The sequence below is a fragment of the Cherax quadricarinatus genome, chromosome 62, assembly GCF_038502225.1.
Source record: "Cherax quadricarinatus isolate ZL_2023a chromosome 62, ASM3850222v1, whole genome shotgun sequence".
Classification (NCBI taxonomy): Eukaryota; Metazoa; Arthropoda; class Malacostraca; order Decapoda; family Parastacidae; genus Cherax; species Cherax quadricarinatus.
Genome location: NC_091353.1, coordinates 5,822,291 through 5,846,965, shown reverse-complemented (window position 1 = coordinate 5,846,965; position 24,675 = coordinate 5,822,291). Strand labels below are relative to the sequence as shown.

General features: G+C 41.3%; 1 protein-coding gene across 7 annotated transcripts in view; it reads right to left on the bottom strand.

The window, feature by feature from the left end:
* Window positions 1–21,796, bottom strand: part of Rbcn-3B (WD repeat-containing protein Rbcn-3B) — a 210,905-nt gene extending 189,109 nt beyond the window's left edge. For 6 of the 7 annotated variants that reach the window (XR_011393733.1, XM_070098348.1, XM_070098351.1 and 3 more), the window contains exons 1-7: window positions 21,703–21,796; window positions 13,630–13,794; window positions 12,756–12,862; window positions 11,890–11,968; window positions 6,583–6,751; window positions 2,631–2,821; window positions 363–508 (exon numbers count right to left, since the gene is read on the bottom strand). Coding sequence is in view for 6 of the 7 variants with exons in the window: in XM_070098348.1 (XP_069954449.1) it covers window positions 363–508; window positions 2,631–2,821; window positions 6,583–6,751; window positions 11,890–11,968; window positions 12,756–12,862; window positions 13,630–13,791 (854 nt within the window). In the remaining variant the exon portion in view is untranslated. Of the gene's footprint in view, window positions 1–362; window positions 509–2,630; window positions 2,822–6,582; window positions 6,752–11,889; window positions 11,969–12,755; window positions 12,863–13,629; window positions 13,795–21,696 lie in introns of all 7 variants that reach the window. The other variant, XM_070098349.1, reaches the window with a different exon arrangement.
* Window positions 21,797–24,675: the final 2,879 nt, after the last annotated feature.

Here is a 24,675-nt window from a genome sequence, read left to right as displayed (position 1 = left end):
ACTATACAAAATTATAACTATGTAGCAGTATATTAACTGTGTTTATGTAAATTAACAGTAATATATTCACTATCTGATGCATAAGGCGTCAGTACCCAGGAAGTGACATCACCTCCTCTAACTGTTCATATCCAGATTATGATTTTGTCACCTGGTTTATTCTGTTTTTTTAAGGGGGTAGCAAAGCTACATAGAAACATTATATAAAGCTGCCTTTGTGCTAGATAAGTTAAACTACTGCTAGCTCACAACTTAACAATGCTCAACATGGATTACAGTGCAGAAAAATGTAATAATAAATACAATTATCCCTAGAGACTACACACACGTAAACCGAGCAAAATAAACTTCAGGTTACTTACTTTGTAGGTAGTTTGTAAATATAAGCTTGGCCCATATCAGTCCATACTATGACACGGTCAGCAGCCAGGAAGTCTCCACCCATCCATCTCTCCCCAACAGTCACTCCAACACGACACAACTGAGAAAAATCTCCAGCATCGTATATCTGAAAAATACGCAATCCTGCACACACTGTGGTTTAAAATAAAGTATACTACCAGATTCAAATAACTCCCCTTTAAATTTTACATACCAAAGCTGTGCTACAGTGAACTGGATATGCTGAGACCAGGAACTTTCCAGAACTTTTAAAATTTTTGGCATTTGCCCCAAAAATTCTTATACAGTGGACCCTCGGCTAATGATATTAATCCGTTCCTGAGAGCTCATCGTTAGACGAAATTATCGTCAGCCGAATTAATTTTCCCCAAAAGAAATAATGGAAATCCAATTAATCCATTCCAGACAGCCAAAAGTATTAAAAAAATTTGTTTTTTTTTATGAAATACATGCATACATTTCCCTACAAAGAAAGGAATGAAACATGCACAATAACTATTTAAATAAATGTTAAAATGACACTTACTTTATTGAAGAGTATTGATGAGTAATGAGACTTTGTTTTTCTTGAACACTCTAGGATTTTCTGAGTAATACATGAGTAAAGGCTTCACTTTGCAATCCCCACTAGCATTACAAATAAACAAGAAAGTTAGCCTGTCTTTCATAGGCTTGTGTCCTGGGATTGCCTTTTCCTCCTGAGTAATGTAGGTCCTGTTTGGCATTTTCTTCCAGAACAGGCTTGTTTTGTCACAATTGAACACTTGTTGGGGTTGGAATTAGTTCCAGGCATTTTTTCCTGTTCGCCTGGGTGTTAGTCGACTGGTGTGGGTTGCATCCTGGGGAACAAGATTAAGGACCCCAATGGAAATAAGTTAGACAGTCCTCGATGACTCACTGACTTTCTTGGGTTATCCCGGGTGACTAGCCATCTGGGATTAATTGTTTCTCATTAAGCTACACCAACAACAGTCTCTCCACATCTTCGAGTAGTACAGCAGACAGTGGTGCAGCAACAGCTGACAGTGGTGCAGCAGTAGCTGACCGTGGTACGATAGTATTTCGATAGTATTTCTCACCCTTTTTACCACAGGGTTGGCACTAGAAGCTTTCTTTGGGCCCATGGTGGCTTATTTAGCAGTTACAAGCACTATATACAATGCAATAATACAAAATGTATCGAATGTATGCATGAAACTGGCCACCCTGGCTTGTAAACAATGACGGCAGGGCAGCTGAGGCACTCAGGCTGGACAGACAGGTTCGGGACGAATCATGTTGGGCAAGTTTTTTATCGTTAGCCAGGCCAAAATTTTTATGCTCAAACTCTTCATTGGGCGGATTTAACGTTATGCGATGCGTTCATTAGCTGAGGGCCCACTGTACTGGCAACCTGCTTGTAACTGTTTTACACGATGGTAGAATTCCTGGTGTCTTTTTTACATCTCATAAACATGAAGATAAAAGGTATATCTTTCTACTTTTACTTACAATTAAATCACGCTACACATGCATGTACGTATCTTGCCTACCACAGTCACTAGCATGCACAGTAGGTGCATGCTAGTGACAAAGAATTTTTTTTTTTTTAAACACTGGCCATTTCCCACTAAGGCAAGGTGACCCAAGAAAAGAAGAAACATTTTCATCATCACTCACTTCATCATTGAGAAATATAAGAACAGCAAGTCTTAAAGCAAGGTAAAAATGCATTCTAAAAGTCCCATGCTAACTCCTACACCACCTTGGGTAGCACAGGTGGTGGGGTGTTTGATCCAAGCACAGCAGTAACTGTCCAAAATAAGCATCAAATTCCCTGCTTCCCTCAAACTGCTGCTAAACCCCAGTGATGAAGAAAAGTCTTAAGTAGGGCAGAGGTTGAAAAAACAAACATCAAATTACAAAACTGACAGATCTTTGACATTTCAGTTCAATGGTGCAGTTCGTAAGGCCCCACTTATAGAGCACATTAGGTTCCAGGCCACTGCTGTACAGGAGGGCCCTGCTTATACAGCAGGTTATGTTCCAGGCCACTGCTGTACAGGAGGGCCCTGCTTATACAGCAGGTTATGTTCCAGGCCACTGCTGTACAGGAGGGCCCTGCTTATACAGCAGGTTATGTTCCAGGCCACTGCTGTACAGGAGGGCCCTGCTTATACAGCAGGTTATGTTCCAGTCTACTGCTGTAGTATCTTACCATACAATGAAGCGACAAGCCCATCACTCACCTGCCAATCATCTTGTGAGACAATAAGGACAGTCCTCTGATTGTAAGTGCAGCACACCAGGCATAGAGCATTCAGGGAATGGATCATTTTGGCCTCATGTTCGTATATTGGCTCCCTAGGCCTCACCTCTCTCTCACTAACCGTCCATACCTTGACCCAACCACCTGTTGTTACTCCTAGCACAACCTCATCTGTGTGCAAGGAATAGAAAAGAATGCTTAGCAACTTGATCACTGTCATGTGCACCGTGTGATTAATCTTGACAACATATCATACTCTAAAGATTATTATATTAAGCAGATAATCTGCATGATTATCTTTCTTAAAGGAAGTCATGCAAAGTATCTGCTCAATATAATTAAATTACAATAACTTAACTAAATAAAACAGCATCTCTAATGCAAAAGTATCTATTTGCAGACATCTACAAATAAAGAAACCCAGATGTTGCACATGTGTCTAATTCTTCACCTTGTTGGTATTGTACAGCATTTATGTAAATCTCTAATACAGTGTGAAGGATATGCACATTTCCTTTAAAGTTTTTAATTAAACCTCTCTCCTAATACAAGTATAATAAAAACCTCCATAAATTACTGTATATCTATTATATCTCTTATATGTATTAGAAGTCCTAGGGATCATCAACACAATGGCCAGCTCTCAGTCCAGGCCTCTTTAATTGGGAAATAAAAAATAAAAGGAATAAAGATTTAAGAAATGCAGGGAAAAACAAAAATGTGAACTGAATATAAGTTTGTAAGATTTTCCTTCCATCTTACTTGTTCATGGGACAATAGAAAATTCCACCAATCTTGCCAGAGAGCAAAACATTTAAAAGGCATTTACCAGACTATGCAAACCTATCATCTACCTTGTAATTACAGTACCTTCCCCTTAAAGCAACCTGTTGGTCTAGTGGTACAATTCTCACTTAGGGTGTGAGAGGTCCTGAGTTCAACTCCCGGACAGACCCTCATAAGTTTCTTACATTTTGTATATTATTTTTTTAGCACATCAGCTGTTTCCCGCTGAGGCAAGGCAACCCTTTCACATTTAGTAATTTATATAGGAGAAGGGGTTACTAGCCCCTTGCTCACCTAAATTCACAAGATCGTAATGGCATGATTGCAAACAAACCATACCACGGGCAGAGATAGAACCCGCGATCAGTCATAAAACTCCAGACCAATGCATTAGCCACTAGGCCAGCTGGCTACAATAAGATTCATCCAATTAAGAAATAAGAAATAATGTAAATCCAATTAATCCATTTCAGACACCCAAAAATATTATCAAAAAAAAAAAAAAAAAAAATTATAGAGAATAGTATAGTGTGTACAAAGGTAGTAAGTTGAAAGTGAAGATAGAAAAGAGTAAGGTGATGAGGGTATCAAATGATTTAGATAAAGAAAAATTGGATATCAAATTGGAGAGGAGGAGTATGGAAGAAGTGAATGTTTTCAGATATTTGGGAGTTGATGTGCCAGTGGATGGATGTATGAAGGATGAGGTTAATCATAGAATTGAAGGAAAAAAGGTGAGTGGTGCATTGAGGTATATGTGGAGATAAAAAAACATTATCTATAGAGGCAAAGAAGGGAATGCATGAAAGTATAATGGTACCAACACTCTTATATGGGTGTGAAGCTTGGGTTGTAAATGCTGCAGCGAGGAGGTGGTTAGAGGTGGTGGAGATGTCATAAGGGCAATGTGTGATGTAAATATTATGCAGAAAATTCAGAGTGTGGAAATGAGGAGAAGGTGTTTAGTTAATAAAAGTATTAGCCAGAGGGCTGAAGAGGGGTTGTTGAGGTGGTTTGGTCATTGAGAGAGAATGGATCAAAGTAGAATGAAATGGAGAGCGTATAAATCTGTAAGGGAAGGAAGGCGGGGTAGGGGGTCATCCTCAAAAAGGTTGGAGGGAGGCGGTGAAGGTTTTGTGGGCGAGGGGCTTGGACTTCCAGCAAGGATGCGTGAGTGTGTTAGATAGGAGTGAATGGAGACGAATGGTATTTGGGACCTGACGAGCTGTTGGAGTGTGAGCAGGGTAATATTTAGTGAAGGGATTCAGGGAAACTGGTTATTTTTATATAGCTGGACTTGAGTACTGGAAATGGGAAGTACAATGCCTGCACTCTAAAGGAGGGGTTTGTGATATTGACAGTTTGGAGGGATATATTGTGTATCTTTATACATATATGCTTCTAAACTGTTGTATTCTGAGCACCTCTGCAAAAACTGATTATGTGTGAGTGAGGTGAAAGTGTTGAATGATGATGAAAGTCTTTTCTTTTTGGGGATTTTCTTTCTTTTTGGGTCACCCTGCCTCGGTGGGTCACCCTGCCTCGGTGGGTCACCCTGCCTCAGTGGGTCACCCTGCCTCGGTGGGTCACCCTGCCTCGGTGGGTCACCCTGCCTTGGTTGAGACGGCCAACTTGTTAAAAAAAAAAAACTATAGTTTTTACATACAGAAAAGGGATGATGAAATTTGAGGGTCGACTGTACGTGTATATTTATACACCATAGGAAGGTTAACATAGGTCACAGTTGTGCCTATGCTAATCTTCCTATTGTGTATAAATATACCTAGTTGGATGAATCTTGGTAGGTAAGACACATAGGCAACAGTTAGGCAACTTTATTTCGAAACGTTTCGCCTACACAGTAGGCTTCTTCAGTTGAATACAGAAAGTAGGCAGGAACAGTAGAGATGTGAAGACGATGTAATCAGTCCATCACCCTTGAAGTCGTAGAATTTGAGGTTGTCAGTCCCTCAGCCTGGAGAAGTTCAGTTCCATAGTCAGGAACTATCTGAAGATCAAGCGACAGTGCGGAGACTTAAATACTGTCGGAAGGAGAGGTGCAGAGTAGTAGTAGTAGTGAGAATGTAGCCATTGAGAGGTCAGGTCCCTCTCAGATCCAACAGTTCTCACTTGAAAGGGTTGGGCTGATCTTCAGATAGTTCCTGACTATGGAACTGAACTTCTCCAGGCTGAGGGACTGACAACCTCAAATTCTACGACTTCAAGGGTGATGGACTGATTACATCGTCTTCACATCTCTACTGTTCCTGCCTACTTTCTGTATTCGACTGAAGAAGCCTACTGTGTAGGCGAAACGTTTCGGAATAAAGTTGCCTAACTGTTGCCTATGTGTATTACCTACCAACCTGTTGGTATTGTATACCATTTTGATGTTCATCTTGTCAGACACTGCAACACATGGCATCTTGGCACAGAAAACACCTTGGACAACCCTTTCAAGTGAGAACAGTTGGATCTGAGAGGGACCTGACCTCTCAGTGGCTACATTCTCACTACTACTACTACTCTGCACCTCTCCTTCTGACAGTATTTAAGTCTCCGCACTGTCGCTTGATCTTCAGATAGTTCCTGACTATGGAACTGAACTTCTCCAGGCTGAGGGACTGACAACCTCAAATTCTACGACTTCAAGGGTGATGGACTGATTACATCGTCTTCACATCTCTACTGTTCCTGTCTACTTTCTGTATTCGACTGAAGAAGCCTACTGTATAGGCGAAACGTTTCGGAATAAAGTTGCCTAACTGTTGCCTATGTGTCTTATCTACCAACCTGTCAGTATTGTATACCATTTTGATGGATGAATCTTGTTGTAGTCAGCTGGCCCAGTGGCTAATGCGTCGGTCTGGAATTTTATGACTCTCTGACCGTGGGTTCTATCCCCACTGTGGTATGGTTTACTTTTAGTCACTTTTTATGATACGCATGGTTTACAGAGGAAGGATTCTTTTCCACTTCTCCATGGAATGTCTATATGTAAAACAAGAAAGTCTTTACGAAAGCGTTTCTTCTTTTTCTGGTCACCTGCCTCAGCGGGAGATGGCCGGCGTTAAAAAAAAAAAAAATTTTCCTTCAAAAAGCCTCAAGAGAAGGAAACAAACGCACAACTTCCTTAATCATTTTACCATTTCTTCTCGGTGGGCGTAGGATGTGAAGTGCGGATATCCAATCAGGCTGGATACGAGCAGCCAAGGAGAAAAGGATATCCAAGGTGTGGGGATCATATATGAGAATTTCAGGGTAGTTGCCAACGCAGAACAATCGTACATCACTCACATTCAGCATCTGGTAGGCCTAAAAGAAGAACACTTGCTTTAAGATAAAATTGATGAATAATCTAACCAATAGCATCACAAATCTGTCAAGGTCTAAACACAATTATCCTATTAGATTACATACCCCAAATAAAAATTAAGGGTAAATTGTGTAAGGAATACTAAGAACCAATTTATGTATATTTACCTACTAATATTAACCTATTGATAATTACAAGAGCAGTTAAGTTTACAAGGGCCCTTCAGTATTTAAGCTATCATAAATGTACAGTGGACCCTCAGTTTTCGTTGATCTCCGTTATCGCCGATTTTTTTCGTCAATTTTTGGCTTCTGTTTTTGTCGATCATACGGAACCTGTCCAGTGCCCAGCACGCAGAAAAAGCCACCTCCCACACGCATTCTCAGCCAGTGTAGTGTTGTTTCTCGGTGAGTGAACATATCCTGCCAGGTCATATGTAATAATCCATTGTCTTTGCCACTTATTTATCGTGTGTGACTGCTAAATAAGAGACCTTGGCCCCAAAGAAAGCTCCTAGTGCCAGTGCTTTGGTAAAGAAAGTGAGGAACACCAAAGAACTGAAAAAAGAAATCCTAAGCAAATACGATAGTGGCATACGCATTGCTGAACTCGGCAGGATGTACGGGAAGTCACCATCAACAATCAGCTCCATTGTGATAAAGAGAAAAGAATCATGGAAACTGATGTTGCAAAAGGGGTGAATGCAATAACCAAACGGAGATCCCAAACAAATGAAGAAGTGGAGAAATTGTTGTTGGTGTGGATCAGAGAGAGAGAGTTAGCAGGAGATAGTGTTGTGCAGTCCATTATTTGTGAAAAGGCAGGGCAGTTGCATGAGGATCTCATAAAGAAACTGCCTGAAACAAGTGGTGATGAAGGTGAACTCAAGGCCAGCAAAGGCTGGATTGAAAAATTCAAGAAGCAAAGAGGCACACACAGTGTTGTAAGGCACGGTGAGCGTGCCAGTTCAGACAAACAAGCAGCTGAAAAATTCGTGTGGGAATTCAAATGTTGTGTAGAGTCTGAAAAATTCTAACCCCAACAAGTGTTCAATTGTGATGAAACAGGCCTGTTTTGGAAGAAAATGCCAAAGAGGACCTACATCATGCAGGAGGAAAAGGCACTCCCAGGACACAAGCCTATGAAAGACAGGCTAACTCTCATGTTTTGTAGTAATGCCAGTGAGGATTTCAAAGTGAAGCCTTTACTGGTATATCACTCTGAAAATCCCAGTGTATTCAAGAAAAACAGTGTTGCCAAGAGTAAACTGTGTGTGATATGGAAGACTAACAGTAGGGCATGGGTCACCAGGGAAATTTTTCTGGAATGGTTTAATGAAGTATTTGGCCCCAGTGTGAAAAAATACCTCCTGGATAATAAATTTCCACTCCAGTGCCTCCTGTTAATGGACAATGCTCCTGCTCATCCTCCAGACTTGGAAGACCAATTGTCTAAGGAATTCAGATTTGTAACAGTGAATTTCTTGCCTCCTAACACCACTCCTCTCGTCCAGCCCATGGACCAACAGATCATTGCAAACTTCAAAAAAACTGTACACCAAAACAATGTTTCAAAGGTGCTTTGACAAAACCTCAGATTCTGAATTCACCCTAAGAGAGTTCTGGAAGAATCACTTCAATATCTTCCACTGCATAGGCCTTATAGATAAGGGTTGGCAGGGAGTGACTTCCAGGACGATGAACTCTGCTTGGGGAAAATTGTGGCCAGAGTGTGTCCAAAAGAAGGATTTTGAAGGGTTTGAGGCTGACCCTGTCAACCCTACACCTGTTATGCAATCAACTGTGGCATTGAGGAATTCCACTGGGTTGGATGTGAGTGGCGAGGATGTGGAAGAGTTGGTGGGGGACCACAATGAAGAGCTAACCACTGATGAGCTGCAAGAGCTTCATCGGCAACAGCAACAGACCACAGCACAAGAAACTGTTGCAGAGGAGGAGGAAGAGAGATGAAAGAAGGTGCCTTCTTCAGAGATTAAGGAGATTTGTGCAATGTGGACTAGAGTGCAGTCATTTGTGGAGCAACATCACCCTGAGAAAGCTGTTGCAATCCATGCTGGCGACTTTTGCAATGACAATGCTATGTCCCATTTTAGGCAAATCTTAAAGAGACGCCAGGAACAGACGTATCTGGACAGATATTTTGTGTGACAGGGGTCCAGTGACTCTCAAGCTGGTCCTAGTGACAGTAAAAAACAAAGGAAGGAAATGACCCCGGATAAGGACTTGGTACCTACAGTCCTTATGAAGGGGGATTTCCTTTCCAAAGAATAAACTCTCTTCACTCTCCTGTCCTCTCTGTCTTCCTTCCAGCAACAACAGTCTTCAATAAAGGTAAGTGTCATGTTTAATGTTCATTCTTTTGTGCATGTAAATGTATATTTAAGGTAAAAAAAATTTTTTTGTTGATACTTCTGGGTGTCTGAAACAGATTAATTCCATTCACATTGTTTCTTATAAGGAAAATGGTTTCGGTTTTGGCCAATTTCGGTTTTGGCCAATGGCTCTGGAACGGATTAAACACAAAAACCGAGGGTCCACTGTATGGTAGTCTCTGCAAAGACAGTGATTATGTATGAGTGATGGTGAAAGTGTTGAATGGTGAAAGTATTTTCTTTCTTTTTGGGTCACCCTGCCTAAGTGGGAAATGATCAACACGTTAAAAAAAAATACTACATGGTAGTCCCCCATATCTGCGTGGATACGTTCCAAGATACGTCATTCCAAAATACATGTATTTTGACATGAGTGGCACATCAGAGTCAATCGAAGATTATTACTGAGCCCAGGAATATACCAAAGTATCGGTATCAGTCATTACTGGTTAATTTTGAGGGTATCGGTATCAGCCTAAAATTGAGTATCGGCAAAGATTTGGGTACTGGCTTAACCCCAATTGAGTCATGTGCCTAGTTAACCCTTAACCCTTTGAGGGTTGACAAGCCCTCTCCGAGACTCGTTCTCAGGGTCGGCCAAATTTAAAAAAAAAAAAAATAATTTTCTCTTATGAAAAGATAGAGAATCTTTTCCCGATCATAATGACACCAAAAGTTTGAAATTTGATGGAAAACTTACGGAATTATACTCTTGTGAAGTTAGTCTCGACGATGTTTACGCAGCGGCGATTTTGCCCACTTTGAGCCCCATTTTCAGCCAATTCCACTGTACTAGTCGACAAAAAACATGAATATTTTGCTAGAACTCCATTTTTTCTATCAAATGAGTGCAAGAAACCACCTATTTATCAATTTCAACTATCCAATACAGTGGTCAGAATTTAGCAATTTTGCCAATTTCACACAAATTTCAAAAGATGCCAATTTCCGAATAGGGTCCAGAATAAACAAGAAAAACATTCCTGGCACTAAAATGACATTTCCTCTGTTCATTAGTCACGTCTCAAGGCCCCTCTTATATTCTTTTGCTTTCCACTTTGAATTTTTATTCTCACAAAAAAATAGAAGATTTATTGTTATGCAGACTACTGCATTAGTGTAAAAAATGGTATAAATAATATTGGCGCACTTGCAAAAGAATATTAGACTCACCAGTTGACGTGTATTGGACGCTTGGCATGATTTGTTTACTTTTGAACTTTGGTAAAAATCGAACATTTCTGCTACTTTGAGCTCAATTTCAAGGTACTTTTCATTGTAAAACCAGTCAAAATTATCTCAATTTCTGTAATATGTCTTCCATTCTATAAAATGAGACCAAGAAAACTAGAATACAACAATAAATACCATACGAAAATACAGTGCAAAGTCGTTGTTTTATTCCAAAAAAACGGTCAAAGTTTTTTTTTTCTCAATATGCACTGTGTGCTGCAAGATTTTTTTTATACTGTGCACACTGACAACATAGACCCATTCTTTCATATGTAGGCCTACCAGCTTTCTCCCATTAGATTTGAGGGCGCTAGAATTTAGGCGTACTAGTACGTCAAAAACCCTGGGTTGTAAGCCATACTAGTACGGCTGAAACCCTCAAAGGGTTAAACTGCCCAAACGTAGATCTACGTTTGCTCGCGTAGTGCTCCGAACGTAGATCTACGTTTTTTTTACACTGTTTCTTATGGAGATCAAGGTCGGAGCGCTATGCGTGCAAATGTGGATCTATGCTTGGACAGTGTAAGGGTTAATCACAGCCACAAATCAAATGAAAATAAAAGTTTTATTTTTTAACACACCAGCTGTCTCCAACCAAAAAAGTGTGACCTGGAAAAGAAAAAACAAAAGCTTTTCTTCTTTTTACATTTACTAATGTATACAAGAGAAGGGGTTACTAGCCCCTTGCTCCTGGCATCTTAGTCACCTCTTATGACACTCATGGTTTACAGAGGAAGGATTCTGTTCCACCTCCCCATGGAGAAACAAAGTGCCGTTCCCATTTTCACCGCTGGTGGAAGGTGAGGTTAAGTTCTGTTAGGTTATTTTAGGCTAGTTATGTTGGATTTTGTTAGTTTGTCTCTTACTAGTTCCACAAAATAAACCCCATTTCCACAAAATAAATTCCATTACCACAAAACCCTATTTCCAAAAAAAACCCTATTTCCTCAAAATAAACCCAACTAATGTTGGATATTTTAAGGAATAAAATTGTCAATCAATTCAGACCAGGCCCTAAGCTTAATATTACCTGTATTAGAATATTTATCAGGAAATGTAAAATCCCTACCGTTGACCTTCGATGAGTTCTTAGAGTTTTTCTACTCCCAGAGCCCAGCCATAGGCCAATGCAAGGAATGGCATAGGCTCGATCCTCTGCTCATTAATTGTGGCTCTTCTGGCTGCCAGTGACTAGGCAATAATTCAGCAACAATATGCCATGCAATACTGTACTGCGTTAACAAGAGCCCATCACCATAACAGGCATTAATATGAAGGTACAAGCAGTGTTCATAAGAACAAGATCGCTACGTGACAACCTCCAAATACTCCGAAACATCGAAATCTGTAACAATAATAAATTTTTATGGACTTTTCATATGAGTTTTTAAATTACGTGAAATATTAAAAAAAAAAAAAATATATCGAGCCTTGACCATGGCCAAGCTCCGAGAGTATTAAGACTCAAAACTCAAAGGTATATCAAAGGTAGAGAAATGTGCTAAAACTTACTGTCATGGATGAGTGAATGTTGGAGGATTTGAGGACCTCAACACAACGTCCATCTCTGAGGTCCCATTTACACATTTCTCTGTTGAAGACAACACTATGTCAGCACATTACAGAATGAAGGGATAAGAGAAGCGATACACTTGTCTGTTTGGTAGAATCGAGAGCAACTGAAAAACACTTATAGTAAACAAAGTAATGCAAAAAAGAAACCACAGTATTGTGCATGTATATGTTGAGCTCATTAAGCATGCATGTATGACTTTATGCAGTACATGTATGTATAGTCATGTAGTTGCATGCATAAATTTATATAATACGCATGCCTGCACATTTTATCATGTATGAAATGTGTAGTATACTTGCACGAATTAATGCATAAATGTACAAACTAGCATAAAAAAAGGATACTGAACAGCTTTACAATTTACATTACAGATCTGCAAAGTATGTCTAAAAGCAGGCAGGATTCTGTCCAGCAACACTGCAAATGTGCAAGTAAAATGAATGTTACCTGGTACACATTGCAATGAGGTATAATCTGATATTACATATCATTTATCTTTATTCTTGATTATGAGGACCTTGATAAGCAAAGAGTACCTTGTTCCTGACAAGATTCAACTATACCATACTATATATATTTTTCACAAGTGATAGTCATGATCATGGACCAGACTGTGAGGGCACTGACCCCCAAAATTCCCTCCAGGTATCTCAAAATTTCCCATGTAAAAAACCACAGTACTTGCTAAAGTATGACAAAATATGTTGCAGAAATTACTTTTATCTGACAAGGATATTCAATAATTTCAATAAAAATATTTACCTAACCACTAAAACAAAGTAATCAGCAATTTAGCACTAACCCATTTTCTGAGGAGCTAACGATGAAGGTAGTGCCTCGTCCATGTCCGCCTTGCGCAAGGCATATTACACTTGCTGTATGACCAACCAAAAGGCAACGAGGCGTCAACTATAGGGAGAAATAAATGATTTAATTAGCCAAGAACCTCATCAATTTTTTAGAAATCACACGTACAAAAATCTCCACGAGTGTCATAAGAGGCGGCTAAAATGCCAGATCAAGGGGCTAGTAGCCCCTTCTCCTGTATACATTACTAACTTAAAAAAAGAAACTTTCATTTTTCTTTTTAAGTCACCCTGCCTCAGTGGGATACGGCCAGTGCATTGAAAAATATACAAGTATAAAAAAAAAACACTTTAGCAAAAGGATTAATTGACCACTAATGAACAATGTTAGTCACTGCTGAACACAGTAGAAAATGCAGTGAAACCTCGGTATATGACCAACTCCCTACTCGAACAAAGCTCTGCACTCGACCAAACAAATATGGCCTGCCAGAACTTCGCTGTAACCTATTTCATGTTTCTCCGCATTTTTTGGTGTTTTTTTTTTGTTTTATTGTATTATTTGTTTTATTGTTTTATTATATAAATAAGTCACCATGGGGCCTATGACGATTAGTGATAACAGCCAACCAAAAAGAAAATTGGCTGGGAAGAACTTGTTCGATACTCAAACAGAGTGTCACTCGAACAGCCTTCTGGAATGAATTAAGGTCGTATACCGTGGTTCCACTGTATTTGTACTGAGAGTACATTTTTCATATAAAATTTTAAGAAAGCTGAATGGCTACAGAGATTTAACATAAATTTCCATTTTCTTCTAAATGCTACTGCTAATCCTGGACTCGGGTTCATTACATTGTCATGACATACCTTGAGAGTGGGAGGATCAAAGTCCCAAACACATATCTGACCATCCCGGGACCCTGTAACAATAGTGCGGCAACTGCGAGTGAAGAGGACGCAGGAGATGTCGTGGGTGGGGGCCTCACGACCCCACATAATAAGAGGAACTACCAAGTTCAATGATCCCATGATCTGAAAAATAGGTTCATGAAAATGTGTGCTAACTTTGGTGCTAACTGAGTCCACCATCACGGAAGAAAGTGTAAAATAAACCCAGTGAAAGACAGGGGGATTATTAGCACAATAAGAAAACACTATCAGCATCTCATGGTCTCAGCTATTCAACCTGCTACTAGCAGATATCTACAGGAGAACCCCATTTATACAGCAGGTTAGGTTCCGGGATACTGCTGTACAGGAGGGCCCTGCTTACACAGCAGGTTAGGTTCCAGGCTACTGCTGTACAGGAGAGCCCTGCTTACACAGCAGGTTAGGTTCCAGGCTACTACTGCAAAGCAAAAATTGCTGTAAAGTGAAATATAGCCTTTTTTCATGTTCAAATGCATATAAAAGCCTGATAACAAGCTTACATTATTAAGTGAGCAATGGAGTTAGGCCTAAAAAATGCATATACAGTGGACCCCCACATACCGTTGGCATCACATAACGTTAAATCCGCATACCGCTACATTTTATCGCCAAGATTTTGCCTCGCATACCGCTAAAAAACCCGCTCAACGCTGTTCGTCTGAGACGCGTATATGTGCGGCCTGAGCCACGCTCACATGTTCCGCCGGTGGCATTGTTTACCAGCCAGCCTCCGCGGTAACATCCAAGCATACAATCGGAACATTTCGTATTATTACACTGTTTTTGGTGATTTTTATCTGCAAAATAAGTGACCATGGGCCCCAAGAAAGCTTCTAGTGCCAACCCTACAGCAATAAGGGTGAGAATTACTATAGAGATGAAGAAAAAGATCATTGATAAGTATGAAAGTGGAGTGCGTGTCTCCAAGCTGGCCAGGTTGTATAATAAACCCCAATCAACCATCGCTACTATGGGTGGTACAGCTGCTGCTGCTGCTGTACCACCGTCAGCTGCTGCTGCACTGTCAGCTGCTGCTGCTGCTGTAGCACCGTCAGCTGCTGCTGCTGCTGTAGTACCGTCTGCTGCTGCTGTAGCATCGTCTGCTGCTGCTGTAGCATCGTCTGCTGCTGCTGTAGCACTGTCAGCTGCTGCTGCTGTTGTACCACCGTCAGCTGCTGCTGCTGCTGCTGTAGTACCGTCTGCTGCTGCTGTAGTACCGTCTGCTGCTGCTGTAGCATCGTCTGCTGCTGCTGTAGCACTGTCAGCTGCTGCTGCTGTTGTACCACCGTCAGCTGCTGCTGCTGCTGTAGTACTGTCTGCTGCTGCTGTAGTACCGTCTGCTGCTGCTGTAGTACCGTCTGCTGCTGCTGTAGTACCGTCTGCTGCTGCTGCAACATCGTCTGCTGCTGCTGTAGCACTGTCAGCTGCTGCTGCTGCTGCTGCTGTAGCACTGTCAGCTGCTGCTGCTGTAGCACCGTTGTTGGTGTGGCTTATTGAGAATACCAAGAAACAATTAACCCCAGAGGATTTGCCACCCAGGATAACCCAAAAAAGTCAGTGTCATCGAAGACTGTCTAACTTATTTCTATTGGGGTCCTTAATCTTGTCTCCCAGGATGCAACCCATACCAGTCGACTAACACCCAGGTGAACAGGGAAAAATGCCTGGAACTAGTGCTCATATTGGTGAATTTAAAGCCAGCAAAGGTTGGTTTGAGAGATTTAAGAATCGTAGTGGCATACACAGTGTGATAAGGCATGTTCTGGAAGAAAATGCCAAACAGGACCTACAGTACTCAGGAGGAAAAGGCACTCCCAGGACACAGTGTCTCATCAGTCATTGCTACATCTTCAATAAAGGTAAGTGTCATTTATTCTTCATTTAATAGAGTAGTACATGCACAATATATATTGTGCATGTACTACTCTACTATTGTGCATGTATCCTTCTCTTTGTGTGTAGTAAAATGTATATTTCATGTGGTAAAAATTTTTTTTCATATTTTTGGGTGTCTTGCACGGATTAATTTGATTTCCATTATTTCTTATGGGGAAAATTCATTCGCATAACGATAATTTCGCATAACAATGAGCTCTCTTGCACGGATTAATATCGCTATGCGGGGGTCCACTGTACAGTACACACATTATAATATTTTTGTCCTTAGGTTATAGTAAGTGGTGAATATATTTATTGCAGGAAGTCTGAATAAATGAAGAACAGGTATAAGTGAAAACTGCTGTACTAGCAAAACATAAAGTGAAGTGCTGTAAAGCAGGCTCTCCTGTACTACCAGAGCAGTCGTATAAGTTCATGAGGAGAATGGAGCACTACCGTCTCCAAGTGCCAGATCAACCATGCTCTGGTGGGTCAGTGGGTCACTAACAGCACTAGCCTGGTTGACCTGATAGCCCCAGTCACACACATACAAGCCCCAGGAGCCCCAATAATACACAAACAGGCCCCAGTAGCCCCAATAACACACAAACAAGTCTCTAGTAGCTCCAATAATACACAAACAATAACACACAAACTAACCCTAGAAGTCCCAATACACAAACTAAAATGCAAACAGACCCTAGAAGTCCCAGTAACACACAAACAGGTCCCAGTAGCCCCAATAACACAAACAGGTTCATGTAGCCCCAACACACTAACAAGCCCTAATAGCCCCAATAACAAACAAATTGGTCCCAGTAACCCCAAAAACCTAGGTAGTAGGTTGGTAGACAGCAACCGTCCAGGGAGGTACTACCGTCCTGCCAAGTGAGTGTAAAACAAAAGCCTGTAATTGTTTTACATGATGGTAGGATTGCTGGTGTCCTTTTTTCTGTCTCATGAACATGCAAGATTTCAGGTACATCTTGCTACTTCTACTTACACTTAGGTCGCACTACACATACATGTACAAGCGTATATATACATACCCCTCTGGGTTTTCTTCTATTTTCTTTCTAGTTCTTGTTCTTGTTTATTTCCTGTTATCTCCATGGGGAAGTGGAACAGAATTCTTCCTCCAAAAGCCATGCGTGTTGTAAGAGGCGACTGAAATGCCGAGAGCAAGGGGCTAGTAACCCCTTCTCCTGTATATATTACTAAATTTGAAAGGAGAAACTTTCATTTTTCCTTTTGGGCCACCCCGCCTTGGTGGGATACGGCCAGTGTGTTGAAAGAAAGAAAGAACCCCAAAAACACACAAATAAACCCTAGTAGCCCTAATAACACACAAATAGACCCTAATATTCTCAATAACACAAAAACAGACCCCCTCTCAGGCACCACTCACTAACACTGCACTTGCCAGCTAGGAAAGCTATGTTCCACCAAGAAAACCATTTATATCAAGATTCCAGGGAGTGTAAACCTGCGAGAACCTCACAAGTGGTGGAAACAAGAAAGCAAAACTGTCCTCTGAGGGAGGGAAGGATGGTGGCAGCAGGAAAACTGTCTGCTGAGGGAGGGAAGGAGGGTAGCAGCAGGAAAACTGTCCTCTGAGGGAGGGAAGGAGGGTAGCAGCAGGAAAACTGTCCTGAGGAAGGGAAGGATGGTAGCAGCAAGAAAACTGTCCTCTGAGGGAGGGAAGGGTGGTAGCAGCAGGAAAACTGTCCTCTGAGGGAGGGAAGGGTGGTAGCAGCAGGAAAACTGTCAGCTGAGGGAGGGAAGGAGGGTAGCAGCAGGAAAACTGTCCTCTGAGGGAGGGAAGGAGGGTAGCAGCAGGAAAACTGTCCTCTGAGGGAGGGAAGGGTGGTAGCAGCGGGAAGGAGGGAGGGAAGGGTGGTAGCAGCAGGAAAACTGTCCTCTGAGGGAGGGAAGGGTGGTAGCAGCAGGAAAACTGTCAGCTGAGGGAGGGAAGGAGGGTAGCAGCAGGAAAACTGTCCTCTGAGGGAGGGAAGGGTGGTAGCAGCAGGAAAACTGTCCTCTGAGGGAGGGAAGGGTGGTAGCAGCAGGAAAACTGTCAGCTGAGGGAGGGAAGGAGGGTAGCAGCAGGAAAACTGTCCTCTGAGGGAGGGAAGGGTGGTAGCAGCAGGAAAACTGTCAGCTGAGGGAGGGAAGGAGGGTAGCAGCAGGAAAACTGTCCTCTGAGGGAGGGAAGGGTGGTAGCAGCAGGAAAACTGTCCTCTGAGGGAGGGAAGGGTGGTAGCAGCAGGAAAACTGTCAGCTGAGGGAGGGAAGGAGGGTAGCAGCAGGAAAACTGTCCTCTGAGGGAGGGAAGGGTGGTAGCAGCAGGAAAACTGTCCTCTGAGGGAGGGAAGGGTGGTAGCAGCAGGAAAACTGTCAGCTGAGGGAGGGAAGGAGGGTAGCAGCAGGAAAACTGTCCTCTGAGGGAGGGAAGGATGGTAACAGCAGGAAAACTGTCCTCTGAGGGAGGGAAGGATGGTAGCAGCAGAAAAACTGTCCTGATGAAGGGAAGGATGGTAGCAGCAGGAAAACTGTCCTCTGAGGGAGGGAAGGATGGTAGCAGCAGGAAAACTGTCCTCTGAGGGAGGGAAGGATGGTAGCAGCAGGAAAACTGTCCTTTGAGGGAAGGATGGTAGCAGCAGAAAAACTGTCCTGAGGAAGGGAAGGATGGTAGCAGCAGGAAAACTCCTCTGAGGGAGGGAAGGATGGTAGCAGCAGGAAAACTGTCCTCTGAGGGAGGGAAGGATGGTAGCAGCAGGAAAACTTCTGAGGGAGGGAAGGGTGGTAGCAGCAGGAAAACTGTCCTCTGAGGGAGGGAAGGGTGGTAGCAGCAGGAAAACTGTCCTCAGAGTGAGGGAAGGGTGGTAGCAGCAGGAAAACTGTCAGCTGAGGGAGGGAAGGATGGTAGCAGCAGGAAAACTGTCTGCTGAGGGAAGGAGGGTAGCAGCAGGAAAACTGTCCTGAGGGAGGGAAGGATGGCAGCAGCAGGAAAACTGTCCTCTGAGGGAGGGAAGGAAGGTAGCAGCAGGAAAACTGTCCTGAGGGAGGGAAGGAAGGTAGCAGCAGGAAAACTCCTCTGAGGGAGGGAAGGATGGTAGCAGCAGGAAAACTGTCCTCTGAGGGAGGGAAGGAAGGTAGCAGCAGGAAAATTGTCCTCTGAGGGAGGGAAGGATGGTAGCAGCAGGAAAACTGTCCTCTGAGGGAGGGAAGGATGGTAGCAGCAGGAAAACTGTCCTGAGGAAGGGAAGGATGGTAGCAGCAGGAAAACTGTCCTCTGAGGGAGGGAAGGATGGTAGCAGCAGGAAAACTGTTCTGAGTGAGGGAAGGATGGTATCAGCAGGAAAATATGTCCTGAGGGAGGGAAGGATGGTAGCAGCAGGAAAACTGTCCTCTGAGGGAGGGAAGGATGGTAGCAGCAGGAAAACTGTTCTGAGTGAGGGAAGGATGGTATCAGCAGGAAAATATGTCCTGAGGGAGGGAAGGATGGTAGCAGCAGGAAAACTGTCCTGAGGGAGGGAAGGAGGGTAGCAGCAGGAAAACTGTCCTGAGGGAGGGAAAGATGGCAGCAGCAGGAAAACTGTCCTGAGGGAGGGAAGGATGGTAGCAGCAGGAAAACTGTCTTGACGGAGGGAAGGATGGTAGCAGCAGGAAAACTGTCCTGAGAGAGGGAAGGATGGTAGCAGCAGGAAAACTGTCCTGAGGGAGGGAAGGATGGTGGCAGCAGGAAAACTGTCCTGAGGGAGGGAAGGATGGTAGCAGCAGGAAAACTGTCCTGAGGGAGGGAAGGATGGTAGCAGCAGGAAAACTGTCCTGAGGGAGGGAAGGAAGGTAGCAGCAGGAAAACTGTCCTGAGGGAGGGAAGGATGGTAGCAGCAGGAAAACTGTCCTGAGGGAGGGAAGGAAGGTAGCAGCAGGAAAACTGTCCTGAGGGAGGGAATCATGGTAGCAGCAGGAAAACTGTCCTCTGAGGGAGGGAAGGAAGGTAGCAGCAGGAAAACTGTCCTCTGAGGGAGGGAAGGATGGTAGCAGCAGGAAAACTGTCCTCTGAGGGAGGGAAGGATGGTAGCAGCAGGAAAACTGTCCTCTGAGGGAGGGAAGGATGGTAGCAGCAGGAAAACTGTCCTCTGAGGGAGGGAAGGATGGTAGCAGCAGGAAAACTGTCCTCTGAGGGAGCGAAGGATGGTAGCAGCAGGAAAACTGTCCTCTGAGGGAGGGAAGGGTGGTAGCAGCAGGAAAACTGTCCTCTGAGGGAGGGGAGGATGGTAGCAGCAGGAAAACTGTCCTCTGAGGGAGGGAAGGATGGTAGCAGCAGGAAAACTGTCCTGAGGGAGGGAAGGATGGTAGCAGCAGGAAAACTGTCCTCTGAGGGAGGGAAGGAAGGTAGAAGCAGGAAAACTGTCCTCTGAGGGAGGGAAGGCAGAAGCAGGAAAACTGTCCTGAGGGAGGGAAGGAAGGTAGAAGCAGGAAAACTGTCCTCTGAGGGAGGGAAGGAAGGTAGAAGCAGGAAAACTGTCCTCTGAGGGAGGGAAGGAAGGTAGAAGCAGGAAAACTGTCCTCTGAGGGAGGGAAGGAAGGTAGAAGCAGGAAAACTGTCCTCTGAGGGAGGGAAGGAAGGTAGAAGCAGGAAAACTGTCCTCTGAGGGAGGGAAGGAAGGTAGAAGCAGGAAAACTGTCCTCTGAGGGAGGGAAGGATGGTAGCAGCAGGAAAACTGTCCTCTGAGGGAGGGAAGGTAGAAGCAGAAAACTGTCCTCTGAGGGAGGGAAGGAAGGTAGAAGCAGGAAAAGTGTCCTCTGAGGGAGGGAAGGAAGGTAGAAGCAGAAAACTGTCCTCTGAGGGAGGGAAGGATGGTAGCAGCAGGAAAACTGTCCTCTGAGGGAGGGAAGGAAGGTAGAAGCAGGAAAACTGTCCTCTGAGGGAGGGAAGGATGGTAGAAGCAGGAAAACTGTCCTCTGAGGGAGGGAAGGATGGTAGAAGCAGGAAAACTGTCCTCTGAGGGAGGGAAGGTAGAAGCAGGAAAACTGTCCTCTGAGGGAGGGAAGGATGGTAGAAGCAGGAAAACTGTCCTCTGAGGGAGGGAAGGATGGTAGAAGCAGGAAAACTGTCCTCTGAGGGAGGGAAGGAAGGTAGAAGCAGGAAAACTGTCCTCTGAGGGAGGGAAGGATGGTAGCAGCAGGAAAACTGTCCTCTGAGGGAGGGAAGGATGGTAGCAGCAGGAAAACTGTCCTCTGAGGGAGGGAAGGATGGTAGCAGCAGGAAAAGGGAGGGAAGGAAGGTAGAAGCAGAAAACTGTCCTCTGAGGGAGGGAAGGATGGTAGCTGTCCTCTGAGGGAGGGAAGGAAGGTAGAAGCAGAAAACTGTCCTGAGGGAGGGAAGGATGGTAGCAGCAGGAAAACTGTCCTCTGAGGGAGGGAAGGATGGTAGCAGCAGGAAAACTGTCCTCTGAGGGAGGGAAGGATGGTAGCAGCAGGAAAACTGTCCTCTGAGGGAGGGAAGGATGGTAGCAGCAGGAAAACTGTCCTCTGAGGGAGGGAAGGATGGTAGCAGCAGGAAAACTGTCCTCTGAGGGAGCGAAGGATGGTAGCAGCAGGAAAACTGTCCTCTGAGGGAGGGAAGGATGGTAGCAGCAGGAAAACTGTCCTCTGAGGGAGGGAAGGAAGGTAGAAGCAGAAAACTGTCCTGAGGGAGGGAAGGATGGTAGCAGTATTTAAACTGTCCAAGAGCTGATAATTTTCCTTCCCCGTGACACAGCCAGTAGACTGGTCCCAGACCAGTATCACACAGTCTCTCTGGTCTCTAAAACAAAACAGGAAAACAACAGAGGGAGGAACGGTAGCAGCAACATGAAAAGTCCAAGAGGGGATAATTTTCCCTCCCCTCTTGCTCTAGCTACTAGACTGGTCCCAGACCAGTGTCACACTCTCCCCCTGGTCTCTAAAACAAAACAGGACAACACCAGTGAGGAACGGTAACAGTAACAGGAAAACAGTCCAAGAGGAGATAATTTTCCCTCCCCTCTTGCTCCAGCCAACACACTGGTCCCAGACCAGTAACACACACACTCTCCCTAGTCTGTACATAACATGTGTGATGCCACCAGCACTCACACACACCTCACATAACAACACTAGTCATTATTGATTATCCAGCAGCAACAGGACGGTCACTGGCCATCACTGATCATCTGACTCTCGTAAACACAACTATGAAAATACATCCTGGCAAAATTATATTTTTTCCCCTATTTTCCATTATTTTTACCTCTATTATGATGTTAAATTATATATAGTGAATTTTAAAAATACTTACATGCGTTTGTAATGATATAATTACATTATATATCCAAAAATATATAAAATTATAAAAATTCTCCCCTTTTTTTCTGTTTTCGCTTATTTTTACTATATAATCACCTTAAATTAAATAAAATTATTTTTAAAATACTTACATGCGTTTATAATGTTATAATTACAATGTTTAGGTAAAAATTTCTCAAAAATCTACAAAAATTTCCACACGTTTTCCCTATTTTCGCTTATTTTCATCTCTGAAATCACTTTAAATCAAATAAAATTATTTTAATATATATATACATGCGTTTATAATGTTATAATGTTAGTTAGTTATAATTAAAATATATATATGAAAAATTATAAAAAAACATACAATTTTTCCCCATTTTTTTTCTTATTTACACCTCTACAATAATTTTAAATCTTCTAAAATAATCGTAAAAATTGTATACATGCATATGTAATGACATACTTGCAATATATATACATAAAAATTCTCAAAAATCTAATTTTTGCACAAAAATTCCCACCATTTTTTAATGTTTTCTCTTATTTCTGCCTTTGCCACAATTTCTAAATAAAAAAACATCATTACCAAAAATTTCAAACATACGTATATAATGATACATTTATTATACACATAAAAATCTACATTATGTCCAAAATTTTACACCATTTTTTCCTGTTTTCTCTTATGTGTACCCCAATAACCCCCTTAAATCAAATAAAATACTTGCAAAAAATACATACATACCTATATTATAATATACACCAAAAAAAAATCTTGAAAATCAGCGCTATATACAAAATTCTGCAGCATTTTTTCTTTCATTTTTCCCCCAACAATTCTCTCTGTACATATATTTCCTTCATGCAAAATACTTGCCAAAAAATTCCATATATATGTATATAGCAGTATATTTAAAATATATATAATATTTAAAGTACAAATTCCACATTAATTTCTTGACAAGTGTGAAGGATATTTAAAATTTGTTAGAGATTATTTAATATATAGTTGAACACTTATAACTCTATCATGTTTTTACACATTAATTTTTAAAGTCTATAAATAGTTATAATTGTTAAATAATGTGTTTTGACAAAATACAAATATATATATATATATATAAAATCGGCTTTTAGGTTTAGTAAGAAACTCGAGTTGGTTGTGAAAATTGTTTTTCATTAATTTTATATAATATGTTGTGTATAATTATATTTTAACAGCCTATATATAACAATTTTGTTTTTAATAAAATATATATATGGAGATAATTTAATTTTTGAGACAAGAAGAGCGAGACTGGCCACCACACTACAAGCCAGTTATTATTGCATTCCAGATTATATATCCTTACTGGCGGTATATAACATGGGCATAAAAGTTAATTAGGTTTGATCCGAGGGAGGGGAGACCTCTAATTCCTTGAATCAAGAGCCCTAACCAGTATTAAGACACAGCCAATCAGAGAGCGTCTCTCAGGTGAAGTCTCTTCCTATTGGCTGCTGCAACTTGCAAGGTAACCCGTTGACTTCATATAAAAAAATAAAAAAATGTCCATTATAACAACTCATATAATCATAAATATTTACAATAAGTTTTAATTTATAATATAAAAATGCATATTGTTACAAATTAAGTCAAAAAGTGCAAATTCCTGCTATTTGCAAATTATTGAATTATTTCTTTGTATATACAGTATATTATTTCATAATTATTCTACACATTTTATATATATATATAATTCAGATATATTATTATATTATGTATATACTAATACTAAAGTTTTAAATTGTAAAAATTATATTTTTGCAAAATTAAGTTCCAGTAAAGTGGAAATTGCTTCTATTTATAAATTATAGAATTATTTTTTATAGGTATTATATTACAATTATTATACATGTATCATATTTAATTCAGATATATTATTATGTTTTATTAAAGTTTTGAAATAAAAAAATACAAATTGTTGCAAATTATGCTCAAAAAAAGGGTTTAAATTGCTGCGATTTGTAATTTTTGAATTATTATGGATTTTCTAATATATTATCAGTATATATAATATAATAATTATTCTGAATTATATATAAATATGTAGAATAATTGCGAAATAATATATATATACATAAATAATCCCATAATTTACAGATAGCGGGAATTTGCAGTTTTTTGGCTTAATTTGCAACAATGTGCATTTTTCGATTTTAAATTAATGCTTATTGTAAATATTTATGATTAAATAATTGATATTTTTCGTTTTAATTGAAATTTTATCGTATAAAAATATATATAAATAAATAAGTACATTTTTGGGCATAATTTGCAAGAATATGCGTTTTTTTATCAATTAATGCTCACTGTAAATATTCACGATTACATGAGTTGTTATTATTATTTTTTCTTGTAAATTTTTTTATGAATATAAAAAATCAAGTCGAGGATCTAGCGAGGAATGACAAAGGTGTGAGATTCTTTAACGGTTTTAGTGGGAAGCCGGTTACTAAATTGAAATTCAAATTGAAATGTTTATTTCTCCGTAAATGTTACAATGTAGCGTTTGCATATTATAAATGATTAATTACAATGTGTGGTTTACATATAATAAAATATTAGTTACAAAGAAAGCCACTAGCATGCCTAGGCATTTCGGGCAGTGTTTGGGCAGGTGGGTGAGTGGGCTGTTGCCTCTACTGGGGCTTAACAAGGTGGTCCATCTGGTCTAATTGAGAATTTCTAGTCTATGTTTTTATTTACAAAGGAGTTCCTCTTCAATTTTCTTTCATGGGCTC